Source organism: Calonectris borealis, chromosome 6 (genome assembly GCF_964195595.1).
Source record: "Calonectris borealis chromosome 6, bCalBor7.hap1.2, whole genome shotgun sequence".
NCBI lineage: Eukaryota > Metazoa > Chordata > Aves > Procellariiformes > Procellariidae > Calonectris > Calonectris borealis.
Window position 1 is genome coordinate 42254777 of NC_134317.1, and position 18316 is coordinate 42273092.

At 40.3% G+C, this 18316-nt stretch overlaps 1 protein-coding gene across 3 annotated transcripts in view; it reads right to left on the reverse strand.

The window, feature by feature from the left end:
• AGAP1 (ArfGAP with GTPase domain, ankyrin repeat and PH domain 1) overlaps positions 1-18316 on the reverse strand; it is a 392680-nt gene that overhangs the window by 221133 nt on the left and 153231 nt on the right. For all 3 annotated transcript variants that reach the window (XM_075153786.1, XM_075153785.1, XM_075153787.1), the window contains exon 6: positions 15206-15340. In XM_075153786.1, coding sequence (XP_075009887.1) covers positions 15206-15340 — 135 coding nt within the window. The remainder of the gene's footprint in view (positions 1-15205; positions 15341-18316) is intronic.

The following is an 18316-nucleotide window of genomic DNA, read 5'->3' on the forward strand; positions in this document are numbered from 1 at the left end:
CCAAGCACTGGCAAATTAAAAAAAAAACCTACCAGCCTCCCACCTTTCCACTCCAACCTTTTTTTCCATAAACATGAAAAGTACTTTCAAAATACTATGAAGCAATAGTTTTGCTTGTCCAAAAATAGTTTTTTTTTTTTTAAACTGAAAGACAGTCCTCAGATTTCAATTAATGTCTAGGTACTTATCTAATCAATCATCAAGTGCTATAAATTTCCTATATTTCTCATTAGTTACACTATTGCGCAGCTTAAATCTAAACATACCTTTCCATGAGACTGTAAATTATGATGCATAAGACACAAGCAACTGTATCAGCCATCGGAAGAGGCATAAATGATGAGAGCAAGTCAATTGTATATATGCTAAACTGAAGCTGATTTACTCTTCACAATTTTTTTTATACAAAAGTATCACCAACAGAAGCACCGCTAACACACTACATCTCTTGGAGTTTGCATATATGACTTGAAACCAGTAATAACCTGTCTTTATTAATATTAACAAGTTTTATGCGCAAAATCCAATTTTCTATGGAAAAAATATTTCTTCAGCATCTGCCAATAATGTTCCTTCATTAAGTGCAGATAGGCAAAGGTCTGTTTTTCTTCAAGCTCTAAAGTTAAAATTGTTTTTGTGACTCTGAAAACCATCTTCAGTCTTTTCAAAGGGCATGCATGTGGTGAGACACTCCAGAAGGTACCCAACACAGCAGTATCCTGTGTGCTTAGAAATCTTGGGGTCTATTATACTGAAACGGAAAAGAAAATGTATTCATACATTTATTAACAAAATTCTATTAGCTTTTTAGTCTTATACCAGCTTTATAATAATTCTTCTTCTGAGTTAAAGCTCCCCCAGGTGATTAACCAGCGCTCATGCTCTGAGCAAGGCATTGCTTTCTCTGCAGTTGACACCAACCCCGCAAAGCCTGGCTGACAGCAGCACACTGCTTTACTTTCTTCCTAGGAAAGTAGAGGATCCCTTGACTAAGAACAAGTCCTGGATACTACTTTTAAAATCCAAGAGAAATGACATTTGTTTCACAAACAAAGCATAAAATTCACAAACAAACCGTAAATGTGTCACCACCACATGAAAATAAATTTCCATTTTCCTACCACATCTGCTTCATGCCTAATTACATCAATTGTTGATTTTAAACCCACTGCGAAGGGACCATGCTGGCTTCCCCAGAAGGTGGGACAACTCCTGCCCACGTAGGAGCACTACGGCAGTGGGTGCTGCCAGCTCTGTCCAGCGCCCGCGGCCACAGCGGCACCCTCACCTCGTCAGGTATGGCTGGATCTCACCCTGGTGCTGCAAGGATAAAGATGACTCTCTGCCTCACAAGAGGCTCTGCTGGAAATCAAAGCTTCAATCGTGCACATACATGTACGGCATGAAAGAAATTAATCCCAGTGAGAAGACTGTAAATAATCTGGACAATGCAAGGACTTTTTGTTAAGCGGTAATGCCAGCTGAGTAACTGCAAAACACAGAGGTACTGGCCCTGGCGCTGAATGGCTGGTAAAGATTTTCCATTTCTCCGCAGAGGTTCTTGGGTGAATGCAGCGTTTGCTACCAAGCACTTGACACAGATGACTGAAACGTGCTCAAAAAAGCCTGCCTTCTGTTTCTACCTGTGTAAGATTTCTTAAAATGTTCATTTGAAGTTTTAGAAGTTAAAGGAAACCTTCACTCAAGGGCTATAAATAAAAAAGAAAAAAAAAAAGAAAAGAAAATCCAAGAAAACCAAACAACAACAAACTGAGGGCCAAAGCGCACAGCTTGCCTACTTCACATTAGTTACCAATTATCAGCAGATAACGAAGTCAAGTCAGATGTGCTGTCAGGGTACCCATCAAGAAACCACTTCTCACCCCACCCCAGCCCCTCTCCAAATCGCAGATGCTAGGCAGTCCAAATGAGCAAGAAAAAGCTCTTCATGGCAAAATTGTTGTACCACACTTGAAATTTTCATCATCTCTTCCTTACGTATCCTCCACATCTTTAAATCTAATAGTGGTGGAGGCCAGCTTATTGACATTATTTGCAGTACTACACGCACAGGCCTTGGTAAGAAAAGGACGAGCACCTCACACGAACCAGTTGTCAGCATTAAGGCAGGCACTAACAGCCAAGAAAACGCAGCACAGGTATTCTAACCCAAAAAATCTCAAAATGCTTTATTAACTGAGGGTGCGCACAGGGAGAAACCAGCTGACACCAAACAATTTGCCAGAGTCCCCAGTTTTGGTAATCCCTTCTTAAAACTAGTTGAGCCCCTGTGCCCAACAGTCACACTTAATAGTCGGGATAATTTCCATGACACAGAGGCAGCCCACACGGTCCCATCCATCTGCCAACTAACTTTCCAGTTTACTTCTTAAAACAAAATGTTGCATGCATTGCTAAAACAAGTCTACACGGATCTCAGGAAGATTGTTACCTCTGGAAAGACAAAATTAATGAAATACCAAAATATGTGAAGAGAGGCTATTGAAAAAGTAGTTCTATATTCTACAGACTTATCTCTGAGTTGTACAATACAACACTATGCTGTATTTTCCATTTTCCACAAAATACTAACTAGATCCTACGATGGACAGAGTCTGGCCACGCTGCTTTGGGCATGCGCGCATACACAACTCAAATAACTAAGGAAAAGAAACAAAAGAGCTTGATATAAGTGAACAAAATATACATTAAAGATTGCACTACCCCAAGAATCTAGGCATCATTAAAGTAACCATATAAACAGGACAACAAGCTTCCATATGTTCAAGGGATATTTTTATCCTTAGCCAAGGATTTGGGATGCCCAGATGCCAACAGCTATCCTAGCCCAACACCGTGCCCAGCTAAGGTTCATATCTCTTAACAAGCATCTCAAAACACCCCGACTTGGTGGGCCTGACCATCCACCAGCAGTCTTAGTGACTGGCAGTAAATCAAGTTACCTGTTAAGCAATTCACTGTGTAAGACTGGTCAGCACATGGGCCAATCCCATCTTCACGAAAACTGAAATAAAACGAGTAGCTTACAGATACAGTTCACTGCACACTTAATGCTGACACAAGTCACATTACAAGAATGGTGCACATGTTCCACCTTTAATGATCAAAAGTTTCCTTCTGCAACACCAAGGACTTACTACTGCAAGCAACCTCATCAGATCAAATGCTAATTGCAAAAATAAATTATATACAATTAGTTTAAGGATACTCTATGGCAAATGGAAAAAAAACCCAAACACTTGTGTTTTTTAAAACTCAGCAGCAGTGCTGGATGTTTTCTGGCATAGGCAGGAATTCAGAAGACTAATGCCCACACTCATTCTGGCTTACTACACACACTACCCCCATACATTCATGCAGGCTTTTAAACTCTGAATACACAAGCGCTAATCCCAAAGAAGCAAACAGTTTCAACAGGATTTGCATATGCATACGGATGAGTTGAAAGGGAACGATTTGCAATGCATTTCAAAAATCGCTTTGGAAGAACAATCTATGCTAATAAAAAACTTTGATGTTTAAAATGTGTTTGTTACACAACAGAGAACATTACAAAAGGATTATGTTTATTACACCAGTTTTAAATGTTTGATAGCTCAAACAAAAGCATCCCTTTATTACAAGAGGAAAAAGGGAGCTATTCTCTTTAATAAATGTTACTAAATACACCGTAAACACATCCAGAAACAGACAAAAGTTATAGAAACTAGAGATATAAACGTAGTATCAGCATTTTGACAGAGTTTTTTGTTTGACAACTCAGGTGAAAAAGCTTCAGTATACCAGAAATAACAAATACATTATTTGTTAATGTATTACTCTCTGGAACCTCAAGGGACGGCTAGAAATACCATGGCGTGATGCACCAACAGAACAGTGCACGCCATGGCTGCTTCTCAGGGTGAACTCAGATTCTCTCACAAGACTCCCCAGGCTTGGTGCTGCCTCCTGCCTTTGTTCTGACAGCCTCTACTTTCTATCCTGAGCACAGGTTTTGTTTCCAGGTGTCCCAAAACACTCTGGTGATGCTCTGAGCAGGCTGCCGTTATTCTCACAGTCTGTTTTATAGCAAGGGGTACGGGGCATTTTCCCTTGCGTCTGTCTTGAGACAAGACACCTTGCATGTTAGCTCTTATTCTTTCATTCAGCAATGCTAAGCCAGCAAAGTCATTTTGTGCTAAAAAATTTGAAGTTAGAACCACAAAAGACAGTTAAAACCAATGACTAAAGAACAACATATTAGGGATAATTAAAGAAATCAAGCTTTAGACATTTCACACTGCCCTCTGTATTTGAGAACTTGTTGGACAAGCTGCACAGAACACGTGCTATAAGGAAGCAGATAAGGTGTTAACACGCTTTAAGATTTGTCAATAAAAATTTAAGGAAAAAAAAAGAAATCTGATTAAGCGATCATGCCATAATAAAGAGCATAGCAGTAGGAAGAGCAACGAAGACCTGCTAGCAAGGCAGATTATACCCCAAAACGCAGCAAACGAGCCACAGTTTAGACAGGCCTTTTAGAAATAAAACAGATGCAAGTAAGAAAAGGGCTGTCGCTGTAATAAAGAAAATGTAAAATGGCACTTTAAGGAGCTCATGCTCTGCTGAAGCCCTTTTTGGCCCTAATCTAACCTTGTGGTCAGCTCTGCCAACCTCCATTACAGCATCATCAGCAACTGCAAAAGCAGGGTTAAAGAATCATCTTGCTAACAGATATTACCAAGCAGTATTTTTTTTTTTTTTAAATCCTCACATTTGGATACATCCCCCGCAATTGAGCCCTGTGAGCAGCTGTGCTGTTACTGTGTTACTCGCCATGCAATCAAGTTTGCTGTTAGGTCACTTGGCTCAAAAAGAATCGCAGAAATTGTCACTGCTCTTTTCAGCTTCTGTCACCAGCTCCACCAGGAACTGCAGCATGATAAAATTTAGCAGAGGGATATTTTTCCATAATTCAACCTCTGTCAAGCTGACAGGACATCTGACTTATTTCTATTCTGGTTTTCCTTTTTTTTTTTTCCCTATATTGAGAATAAGGCTCTGCAGGATGCAAAACAATTTAGCAGCAGCGTTGTTTTCCCAAGTACTAAACACAACAGCAACAGAAAAGCGTAACGCAGACTGTAAAATGGCAAAGCAGGAACAGATTAGAAATTAAAATCAAAGCACAAAAAACTGAAAGCATGTTTCAGCATGATATTAAAAAATGCCATGTATTCAGAGAGGCTTATATCTACAATACCCTGCATTTTAAAAAAGCAGTAGTTGATTGCTATCAGATTGGACATGATACTTGACACTTAACAAAAACTGAGAGCAGATGCTGTCATCTTTTCAGATATGCTTACAAAACTGAACACAACCTCCATCTCTGGAGAAAGAAGGATCACAGTCCTTCAGATTAGTGCCTATGTCCACATCAGCGCACAGAACTAAAATTTAACCCACGGGTGCAATACAGACATTACTGACACATACATGTTCAATTTTTAATATTTGATGGAGGACAAATTAATACGGTGGGCCAAAAAACAAAAATCACATTTTATTCATGGCACTGAATGCAAAGGCAGATGAGGCAGAACACACCCAGAAACAAAATCTCCAAGTTTACAATACCAGCTGTAGAAAAGGTAGAGGTTTTAAAAAATAAGGAATTTTCAAACTTTCTCCCTCTTCCAGAATTTGTTTTCGCTTCAGTTTTTGGTGTTAATGGAAAACACTTCCTAATTGCTTGCAAGACACTCCACGAACGTGCTTATAACATTTTCTCTCTCAAACACAACTTACATAATCCTATAAAATGCATTGCTTATGCCTCTCACCCTCAGGTCTGTCGCCAATAAAAAACAATTGACTACCAAACAACTATCATGCTTTCTGCCCCAGGATTTCTCTTCAAGTTTGCATTAAAGGATATAAACCTACTAGACCAATCCTGAATCTTCAGTACTGGAAATCCTATTCTTTCATATTTTGATGAAATGTATCAACATCCTTGTTTCCATTTAGTGAAGAATTTGCACATGATGAACTAAGTTTTTCATTTATTGTATCCTTTAGAAAATGTAGCAGCTGTCGCCTACTCCATAACATCAGCAGCTCTGCGTCACCACCATCTTCTAGGTTTCAAGTAACATGCCTCAAGTAACTGCATATACTCCAAATTAAGACTTAAAGGAAGTGCCATAAAACTAATCCTATGAAATTTTTAAGTCACATGAGAAGTTCTGCAGAACTTACTGTTTTCTGCAAATAACCTAGTGAATGATACACTTACTGTAGCTGAAAACGAAATCTCCCTGGAACTTTTATTAGCAATACACAGCATTCAACTCGTCTGTACAAATTAGAACACTTCTTAAATGCCATACCCTGGACTATACCTCCTGATCCCACCATTTAATTCCAAGAATGAGAAAAACAGATGCAGATGTTGTCAGAAAATCTCTTTCTCTTCTTTCCTCCACTCACTTTTGAATCTGGGTGCAGATTTGAAGAAATCTGATGGAGCAGTTCAAGTCTCAAAGTCCCCGAAGCCTGCAAAGTCTCTGCAATTTTCATGAAAAGAGGCAGCCAGGCAAAGGACACGCGAGAGTCCCAACAAACAGCATGGCTGTAACATCAAATAACTGCCAAGCACGAAGGAAACCACATACAAAAGAGACCTTGCAAGTGCCCAGAGACAACAGAAAAAAATCTTGTATCGTAATGTATGAAAAGTGTGAATTTCAGTTATTCAGAAAATATAAATCCAAGGAAAAGGGGGCTCTAGTATAGTTTGTTACATTGCTTGAACAAATACCTACCATTTTCTAGTCCAGTCATGCTGATGCTGACTGCTCCCCAGGATGAAGACTTCTTCACGCTCCTGCTGTTTCTCCAGGAAGTGCTCAACTGGTAGAGCTCATTTTGGGACTTTCTATATGATATTAACTTGAATATTGAATAATTTCCCCCTACTGACTAATGTGGAACCCTCCCATAACAACGTATGGTCTCGTTTATGATACCAGAACTGGTGGAGAACACACCATCTAAGGGTATGAGACTGAGAGATTAAACAGAAATCAGTATGTCCCGGGAGATAATTCTATAGAGACATAAAAGGAGCCACTACAAAACCATCAATCAAGTCAAATTCTTGTTTCCAGAACTGCACTAACTAAATCTTCTCATTCATTAATGGTGCATAAGAATTAAGGGCAGGTAGGAGTAAGGGCAAAGTTCCATACTAAAATAACATCAAGTTCAGAATAAAACGTATGCAGAAACAGACTTTGCAAGACAAGCCGTACCAGATTTGTGTATTTATACCTTTTTTTCCTACCGACTTCCGTTACTAAATCCTTTGAATTTTCTGATTCACTTATACAAAGCTCAGAAGAAAATTCTCTAAAGACAGTTTATAAGATATACTAACACCTATTTAAAATTTGCTATATCTTCCCCAAGCAATACAAAATAGGAAAAGAAAGAATATCACGTGGTGGCATTCAAGTAAAGAATTTACCCAAGTAGAGAATTACCGCTTCTGTGCTCAGCTATGGCATGCTCCTGGAGAGATGGACAGCAAACCCAAGAGGCACATCCTCCAGCAAGCGAAAGCTCTTGGAGAGGGCTGTTCCGCTCCATTTGGACCTAAAGTCTTACTGCCATGAAAGGGTATGGCTTGTTCTGGTTGATTTTTTTTTTTTTTTTTTTTTAATCAGGAAGCACACACAAGGCATCTAAAAAAATACTTCTCCTACACGCAATGAAGAAAATTGAAATTTGGAAACCTTTGTTGAATACTAACAGCTTAAATGTCAGTAATGCTCCAATATAAGAGCAATAACCAAGTCTAGAAATACTGCCCACCAGTGTCAGGAACGAAGCTGGTGACAGAGCAAGGCCTCAGCTGACACGGTCATTCCTTAAATCCCGTGTGTTGTCCACGCAGGGAGGTAACATCCAAGTCTAACCGCTTCAGATAACCTCTGCGCCCCATCAAATCCGGGGCACCAAGTCAGCGCCCGCAGCCAGGCTGCTGGCGAGTCCCTCTGGCCAGCTAACGGCCGGCGCTAACGAATTACGAAGCTAATTGCCCCAAGTTCTCCGCCGGGAGGACACCGGCCGCCAGCCGGGCACGGGCCTTTCGCGGGAGGAAAGGGGCTGGCAGCGAGGAGGAGTCCTCGGGGAAAGCCTCCACCTCCCGGCTGAGGAGGGCGGCGCGGGCGGGAGGCTTCAGGGCCCGAGGGCGCGCGCGGGGGCTGCGGCCGCCGCCGGCGGGATCGGCCTGTCACGCCGGCGCTGCCCCCGCCCCTGCTCCGCCGCGGCGGCTGCGGCGCCCCCTGGCGGCCGCTGCGGAAAGCGGGGGCGCCGGCCGCGCCGCCGGCCCCCAGCGGCAGGCGCCTGTTCCGGCCGCGCTTTAATTGCACTGACGCGTTACACCAAAGCGTTACCTCCACGTTCATCGGTACTTAAAATGAACAGGGCCTGAGGGTGTGCTGCTCCAGGCTAAGCCGTAGTACTAAGGGCAAAAATTACATCTCTTTTATTTCTCCTTCTTAAAAAAAATGAGGAAAATACAAGTATCTAGACCTAACAACCAAAAAGATTTGTTTCCCAGTATTGCTGCAGACGGAGGAGCGTGTCAAAGTTTTACCAGGCTGATCCAGTCCACCTTTGACCAGCCTAAGTAATGTCTCATCAGAGCGGCATGTCGCTTCGGATGCCGCGCCGCAGCCGTCAGCGCTCTCCGAAAGGTCACCGCTGCGCCTTACCGAAATCCAAGGAATTCCAGGAGCCAGAGGACCTGCTCCCCAGCTCTGCACCGCGCTTGGCTCCCCGCTGCCCCAGCCTCCCGCTCCCAAAGTGGAGAAGCCTTCGGGCCATAGCTAGTGCAAGAGTGAATATAGCCTCTTCCTAAAACAGCTGTCAGCAGAATAGGACTGAGACTTTATTTACTTCCCATTAGACTGATTAACATTTCCTAATGAAAATACATCTATAAAAGCTGACCTGATAATACTGATAACAAGTGACAGCCTTTCCCCGCAATCTGGCTGTACGAGGATTAATTTGTCATCTTCCATCGCCTAATGGAGAATTTGTACTTCAAGGTACCCCCCCTTTTAGACACAGTTGTTCAACATAACATTAGAAATATTATTTGGATTTGGAAATAAAATATTTCTGGTAATTGTTTACACACAACACGCTCCGTAATAAAAGATTAGTTTAATTTGCAAATAAAACATCCAAAACCACCAACAACAGCACAGCACCAGAGCTAAAGGTCCAAATTGTGAGGCAGCAATGGCCTCTGCCATTATATACGTGTAACTCATTATTCACAGGTTTATTGCTATTTTGGGCATTTTTATTTCAAAATTTGTTACAGCCATCCATACAAGGTAAAACCTCCCAAATCTGTGTTTGACAACTCACGTAACGGACACATATATCCTACCGCACGCACAACAGAATGGGGTATTTAAATTTTCACTTTCTCCCTTGTTTAGGACACATGCCAAAGTACTACAAAACCAAACCCTGAGCCTAAATACACCCCAACCCTAACCAATGCATTTTGCCTCAGACAGACATGGCAGCAGCAATGCCATCCATGGTATCGGAGACAAGTAAGTTGCATCAAAAATCTTCCACCAAGTGCATCTTCACGGGATGCGACGCCTCTAACAGTACCTTAACAGGGAGGCTCTAAACTCTGACATTGCAGAAATCCCTTCCCAGCAAAGTTAATCAGTAACATATATATATATATACACACACACACAAAAGAAATACAGTTCTATGTATTCCTAACTACACAATTGGGTCAGACTGCAAGCCCTTAAGATTGGCTTGATCTCCCCAAAATCAAGAAATTTTAAAGTTACAATACTAACATGACTAACCAGTAGGTTTTCAGCTTTTTGCCGTACATGTACAGAGTTACAGTAGTAAGTCACAGCAATATAAAGGATTTCCACAATGAAAGTTTACGCTGAAAGATGTGAACTGCTGAAGCTACAGTAACAGACTCAACTCCGAACCGAAATTAGATTCAAACCCTTTTGTTTCACACCCAGTGATGCAAGCTACGCTGATGGTAAAATTTTATCCTCTAAATATTTGAACATTTGTTTTCCCTTTGCGACATCAGAGAATTGCATAGCACGCAGTTAAATGGGTCAAAGAAAATGTGAACATGAAGCAGGGAAAGACGTGCAATTATGAATACATCATGAACAAAAATAAAAGCAATTCTTATGCATTAATGGTACATCAAGCTGATTCAAGAAGGCTAAAATCATTAAAAAGGCATCCTGGGGCAGTACGCAGTCATTACAATACTGTGCTGACAAGAAATATTAAAATAATCATTTCCAATGTCATTGATAAAATCCATTCTGATAAGCAAGGAAAAAACCCCACCTAATTCTTAATTGGGAAATCTGAAGTAAAATGGATCTTACTAGCATTTGATCTTATTTTTAAAACTTAATTCCCCTGTCCGACAATTCCCAATTCCAAATATCAAAAGCTAAAAAAGAATTTATTATCCTCCGTCATTGGGCATGTTATTAAGCTAATCTCCTGGAACCTGGAATTTTTCTTTTTTATTTCAGACTGAAATTCAGGGCCTGCTCGTGCAGCTCTGACTTCAAACAGCATCAGAGATCAGACCCAAGTGGGACAATGCTGAAGGTCAAAAACAGCCCTCTAAAATGTTCAAAATCCTGCTTTGCTTTAGAGTACAAACTTTTACACAAAACAGCTGATCGTCACATCACTGGGTGCCTGAATACTTACCGCACTTAGGAAATTACAAGCTCTATCACACTATTGCAACATTTTAATTTGTAAATTATTATTAGGGTATCAGAAAACAACTGATTTATCATATGCACATTCCAAAGGACTAAGAATAACCATCCTGACAATTACGGTTTACAAATTACAGTTTTCAGCTTCTTAAAGCATTAAAAAAGTTACCTAAAAATACACAGATGTACATTAACCACACATCAGCCTTCATAAAAAGTTTCTGCAGACAAAAGTGAAATATTATTGTAAAGCCCTGTTTGTATTACAAAAGTATGAACCTATGGACTCGATGATCTTAAAGGTCTTTTCCAATCTAAATGATTCTATGATTCTATACTCTGTTACAATAGTGAGCTTATCAACTGTAATGAAGCATTGTAAACAACTTAACTAAAGAATAAAGTAGCATTTTCATAATAATAATCATTCAAGTTAAATTATTCTACCACTCAACTGTCAGAAAAATAGGACATGAGTTCTAATAGACAAAAGTCATAATAGATGACCACTAACAGAGTTCAATGGACACTTGCAGGGGAAAAATTAGAAATGTAATTTCTAATGTGTGTGCAATGAAGGCGTAGAAGACCCTTCAATGCCATTTCCAATTTCTTCATCTGAAAGGTAGGTCTACATCACATCAAGGCAGAAAACAGAAACAAGAAACTAGATTTGAGAAAAAGCTTGTAAAACAGCACCTCTTCTAACAAAACTAGTAATTGGTATGTTAAAGAGAAGTCTGCTGTAACTTGGACTGGTAACAGGGGTTTGGACAACAGAGGGTTACAGACAGTTTCAGATTTACCAACTCACTGGCAATTCAAAGTTCCTGAAAAACAGAAGGGGGAGAGGAAGAACAGGGTGCATTTGGACCATAATTTATGTGTGTAAATCACAGCTGATGCAAACCATCGCATAGTGTTTGACTTGATTAAAATAGGACTCGTTACGTGCAAAGTGAGAGCACCAACGTGACTAAACCAAACCCAATCTCCCCTATTGCATCCGCTACAATATTCACATTTTCAAAAAAAGAATCCATAGCAATCAACATTATCCTAAAAATGTAAAAGAAATGAAGCGTTCATCAAAGTTACAAGCCAGCAAAAGCTGTGGGACCTTGGTCAACATACGGAAATACCCTTACGGAAATACCAAAGCAAATACGTGGAGCATCTAAACACAGAGCACAACCTACCCTGGAATATAGTAACTCGTGATTAAATCCTATACCTAAATTCCAAGAACGGATATCCACTCAGCTCGGAGCAAAGTTTAGAAACAATTTCATTATACAGAAAGCGGTCTTAATTGGTATAGTAGCTCCTATACAGCTACTAATCTGTCAACAACTATTTTCCCTCAGCTACAAACAATAAAAAAACCTGTCTTATCCATTAATCTATTGATGAACTTTTTTGTAATGCAATAATTGGTCTATACTCCTTTCAAATTTGCTGAAAAACATTTAATTTATGAAAGCTGCTGGCACTTTCAGCTGACTCAGAGCTTCCTCAAAATAGTAGGAAATGCTTAAGAGCACACTGGGTGAAGAACTACTTAAACCTGTTCCTTCTCCCTCATCCCTTCTTTTCCTTGTTCATTGACAATATTTACCTCAAGAAGTGTTTTTTTTAAAGTCAGACTAGGCTTTCTGATAATGGATAATCGGCTCCATTTATTCTGGAGCGGATCTGAACACAAAGAGAAGTTATTAACCAGTGCTGTGTGCTGCTTGCTTTTGAGCAAACAGGGCTCAAAAGGTTCCTTGAGGGGGACCAAACAGGCAGTCCCTCAAAAGGTTGTCTTGCAGAATTTACTCGCATTTTAAAAAAATATAAATAAGCCACAGGTATAAGGTCCAAGTCATGCAACCAGGCAGGTGTTTGGTTCTCTTGTTGAAGAGGGGCCCGATTCCTTTACTATAAGATGAGGAAGAACCACTCCAATTTAACAGCAGCTTCACAGAAGATGCAATAGTAAGCAGAAGCCAGCGAGGTAACAGACCGGCTGCACGCAGTCAGACTCACAAAGCACTACAATGTTCTACACTTGATGTGGCAGCAATGTCAAGTTACAAGCCACTGTGGGGAATTTTACTAAATCACATCAGGTGGCGTTGTGTCCATTTTATATTCCATGCCTACCATCATAGAATGAAGTTGGAACAAAATTGGAGAGTGTATTTGTGTAGAACTAGCGTACATTTCATCATATTAGCTTTTATTTCCTATTAAATACAATTTCACCAAAGATGTAACCTGTTCTTTGCCCAAAAAGTAAAACCCACAAAGTTATTGTCATTACTCAAAAGCTTTCACAGTATTAATGGTCATTAAAGCAATGGTGATACCAAGGGACAGCCCTCCCCAACATACCACCCACCTCCCAGTAAGTCGGCCTGCTGATGCACATTACTATGATATTTCACATCCTTTTTTCTAGAGGAAAGATAATTTGGAAGTTTTCTTTACGTTTCTGCACTTCTACGCCTCGCCTTTCAAAGGTCTGCATATAGACTATATGAACCCTCTGAAGAAGCCACTAAAAAACATCATTAAGCCTACATTGAACCCGAACGTCCTAGCGTTGCACAAACCAAGTCATTTGATCAAGGGCTCCCTAACTTGCGCTGTTCATTCACACCCCCTCATTTAACGGGGTTAAGAAGTTGCTTTGTTTCCTGCTGAAATAAACAGCAAAAATTATCAGGAATTGGATTTGGTCCCAGACATGTCTGGCAACTGTAATACATTTATACAGAAGCATTCCTAATCCTATTAGTTGGCAAATATTAAATAGTTGGTTGACTGCCACGTAGGTAGAACAAAACCTTGATATTTCTTAAACACACGATGTTTGTCAATTCTTTCTACTTACTACTGAAATTTAGCAGAGACACAAATAAGCTTCCTGGAAGCTTACAAGTTTATCACACTAGTTTTTTGCCAAGAGACTTCTCTCTCAAAAGGTCCCTGAGGGGAAAAAGGGGGGGGGGGGGAAATAGACTGCACAAAGATCCACAAACACCATGACTTGGAATATATAATTAAAAATCTAACTATAGCTAGCACTCAAAAATAAATGTACTAATAAATAGCCCTAATGGTTCTTTGAAAGTCATATTCAGAATAGAAAATCTAGGCAGTGAAAACAGTAATTTCTGCAACTAGTTCAAGCGAAAATAGAAAGCAAAGCACAAAGATACAGCTTTAAATGCTTTTCTCTGAAATCCTACCAACAGGATGGGTAAAAACACCCTTATTTGGACTTAAACCTAGTGCAGTGCATGTCAGTATTTTCCATTTAAAAATTAGAATGCTTTGCTTTCTTTTTTCCATTTAAAAATTAGAATGTTTTGCTTTCTTCTCTTTAATTTTAGCTGTCTTTGTATTCATCTCCGATGCATACTGATGTGACACTGTCTTACATAACCACAGACAGCGCAGGTCTTTGCAATGAAAAGCTGGCAACAAAAAAAACCCCAGAATTAAGGAGCTCTGAGAAGTATTTCAACATAATTAAGAAGGTTTTTACAGGCAGAAGGACTGCTGTGATGAAGGGCCACTAGACAACCATGGTTAGAAGAGAAGTCGGCAAAGCCCCAGGACACCGGGCTGAATTTCCACTAGAGGGTGCACAAAGCCCATCTCACACAGCAAAGACCAAGTTCAGCCTCGCTTCTCCAGCCACAGAAGTTCTTCCAAGGGGTAACTGTTCCAAAACTCTTACAGATGGTCAGAAAGCACTGTTGTTATTCCTTTTTTTGAAACGGTACACAATGATCCCAAATACCTCCTACAAGGCAAACTAGAACATTGCTGCTAATGATGTTTTAAATCACCCTTAAGCAGCCAACTGTACTTCTAAACCCCTACACAAGACTGTCAACTTCTAACACTCCGTGAATGCCATGAGTTGCTTCTCATGATTACCCTATTCCTATCAATTTTTTCAATTTATTCTCAGTTTCTAAAATGTGCAAGACAATTTTCAACTACTTTGCAGAAATAGCCTCTCAACATCTCCACGAGCACTAAACCAAAACAAAGAAAACTTTGCTAAAATAAAGCAATTACCAAAGAAAACTGAAAAATAAAGACTAAAAATAGCTTCAGATGCTTACGACTAAAGATGCTAATAGAGAATACAACAATGTACATGCGCTGTGTTCAGCACAAGGAGCCCTCTACTTCACTTAAGATAATATAACAAAACAAATCCCTAAAAACGAGCATTTTCTTTAACTAAACGTTAATGAATACTTGCAAAACAGGCAAGTACTAGAACTATCAGACATCGGTGGTTATTTAAAAAACTAGCTACAGTGTTGTGTGATATGCTGGACGAAAAAAGTAATCTTTACCGTCTTGGAAGACTCTCTCCACATTGAGTCCGTAAGTAGCACAGGTTTCGTAGTAAGTGCACCTCTTGAGATCGTTCGATAACTTCCTTGCTCTGGCATCGTCTATGACACGTGGATTACTGGAACTTATAGCATCTACAGCAACAGCAGCGAAAAAAATTACATATTTAAATACAATTTGAAAACAACATCTTACAATTATCAGCACCCAAGCAGTGAATTTAAGTACAAACCATGAGACGTTTAGAATTTTTAGATAACAACAGGGGTGCACATCACTGATTTTATTCTTTGTTACTAAAATCACTAGCACACTGATTGATTCTGAAAACCAGGAAAAACCTAAAATGCTTTTTTGTCACTCTATATTTAGGTCACTAGTTGCAAAAAATACACAATCACATGAAAGAACATGAGCTCTGATGTAAAACATACTTAAGGAAACAAGTGGGTGATTGATTGTTATAAACATGTCAAATGATTTTTAGGCCTCCTATAAGTATCAGCACTGGCTTACAAGTAACCTTCACCTGTAGAGTGTGAAGCACAAAACGTGACGTGTTTTTAAGGATAAGAACATTTTCAGGAGAGAAACAATGGGATGGGGGGAGAAATGGTACCAGCTATTACTGCAGCACTTGAGGAAAGTGTTAGATCTGCACGTAAGAGATGCTTTTCTTTAAAAAACCCCTAGCCAACACTGAGACAACTGAGGAAAAAATTGTGATGGCAGATAAGAAATAACAAAGCTGCACAGGACTGCCATTACCATGTTGCTAAAAATCTAGAGTCCAGTTCTTCCCTCAGTTCCTCATGTAACTCTGCCCTGCGTGCTTATTTTTGGTCCTTCCCATTTTTTTAGGCTAGTTCTGTCTGCGTTTTGCTCAGGCACAGAGAGCCAGGAGTGTGCTAGCGAGGCTGGGCTGGAAGCAAAGCACTCTGCTAAACCCCAACCCTGAAGCCGCGGCACACACTACGCCTCGGTCGAGGCAGACGCTTGCCAGTTTAACATGAAACTGAGATTTTTCGTACAGTCACAGGTTGCACTGTTGACCTGGCTTCCAAGTCACAGCCAAGACTGGATCCATAGTAAATGACTTTGAGTCTCAAACCTTGATGTAAAGGCACCCATGAGACATTGTGTGAACATAGTGCAAAGCCAATAAAAATGATATTTTTCTAAACAAATAGTAATATTTTGTACCTCTCTGCAAGAGCTACTTTTCATGCATGCTTTTTAACTCTAATTTCTAGAGCTTATCCATAGGAGCTGGAAAAAACCTTACACAAGCAAAAAAAACCACCTGCTAACAGATGAAGGAGAAGTTTCTTCATTGCTCCTCCATCATAGCAAGAACTCTACCAAAGTTATACTGCTTGACTATTTATGGAGTGATAATGCTATGAACAAATCTTAAAAAGCAACTTTTTTCCCAAGAGTATCATGGTAATTCTTAGCTCTGGCAAAAGGAGTCTTAAAGCGAGACAGTGGTACTATCTATTCTATAAAACTCTGCAGCTACCACCTCGCCACCAGGACAGGCACCCACATCAGCATTTATTGCTGCTCAGAAAGTTTTCCTAAAAATCTGCTAGCTTCCGTGGCAGCAAAACTACATTCGTTCTTTGGGAAAAAAGCATCACTTTAACGTGAGCATAAAGTCGGTGACTATTGCAGTGCTGTACTTGAGGCTCGGTTCTGGGCATGACATGACCATATCTCAGCTGATGTTACAGCTACCTTCTCATGAGATCTAACTAATAAAAACAGAGCAGTTATTTGGAAAGCTAACAGCAGATTTTTTTTTTTTAATCAGCAGAGGGCGCTGAAAACATTTAACCAGAAGGGAATTGATAAGCAACACCATGGCATCGAAAAGTTTGACTTCTGAAGCAAATTCAGTGCTACAACCTAGCCCAGCAGAACAACGAGGCAGAGGAGAACGTCTGGAAGCATCAGGCAAGTGCTAATATTTTGGGAGAGATTTCATTTCACAGCTCATTTCAAGAATACCGGTCAAAACCAACAAGCTGGATGTCAAACAGGTATATTGCAAATATATTTTTAACAGGTATATTTATACATTTCATTTCACTGCACTGTTTGACAGTCGATGTAGCCAAAAAGCTGCATTTTCTTCTAATGTTTACTCCCAGAATTAGCAGTATTTCCATCTTTAGTGACATTTTTAAAATCCCCTTTCCATCAGTGCTGCAACCGAAAACGAACTTTGAAAAACCAAATTCCTTTCTGGTAATAACGGGAATGAGATGGAAAACCATACCCCACAGTGTCAGAAATGCAGAAAGAAAAACACCTCAGGGAAACATTTCCCCCTCTCCTTTTTCAACTTCAGTTTTAAGCTAACAGCGTGGCCCTTCAAAGCAGTTCATTTCTGCTTTTTGGCTGTAGTTTCTGCTATCCTAGGACTTTTTGTGTACCTTCTTCCCTTTTCATTTTTTATCATCTGTTTCCGCCTGAAGCCCAGTTGCGATTCCTCGTCCGTGCTGCCCACACTTCCCCTGCCTTCACGTGGCAGCGCTGGTGGCACAGCTCTGCAGGCAGGGGAAAGCAAATTGCTCTCTGACCACAAGACTGACAAAAGAATAAGCTGAGAAAGCAGTGAAAAGCTTCAACGTCACCAAAACTGGTGGCATACACTAAAAAGAATATGCCCAAAATCAAATCTACAAGAGCAACTCGTGATACTTGTGTTCTCCCCCTAACACAGCGCAGTAACCTGACAATGTATTGAGAGCAACGCTTCAGCATGAAGAACTCACAAGAATGTCTGTACTATGCTTCCAAGACAACAGCTTAGTAAAGTAAGAAGTCTGAAGTCCAGCACCTACGCAGGAACTCCTCATTCTTGGTAAGAATTATCACAGGAGGGACATCTACATGGCGAGGTGCAGAGCAGCCTCAATTCTTCTGTGTCTCCTCCATTCAGCAAACCAACCGCAGTATGGGAAACTGCTGAAACATTAATATGATGCACTGGCAAAACAAGGTAGGGAATATCCAAAGGCCATCTCAGATGCAAAAGAAACTGAAATATTGCTGGTACCTTTCCCTTGCCACATTTCCCCATAGGAGAGCTGCGGCTAGCT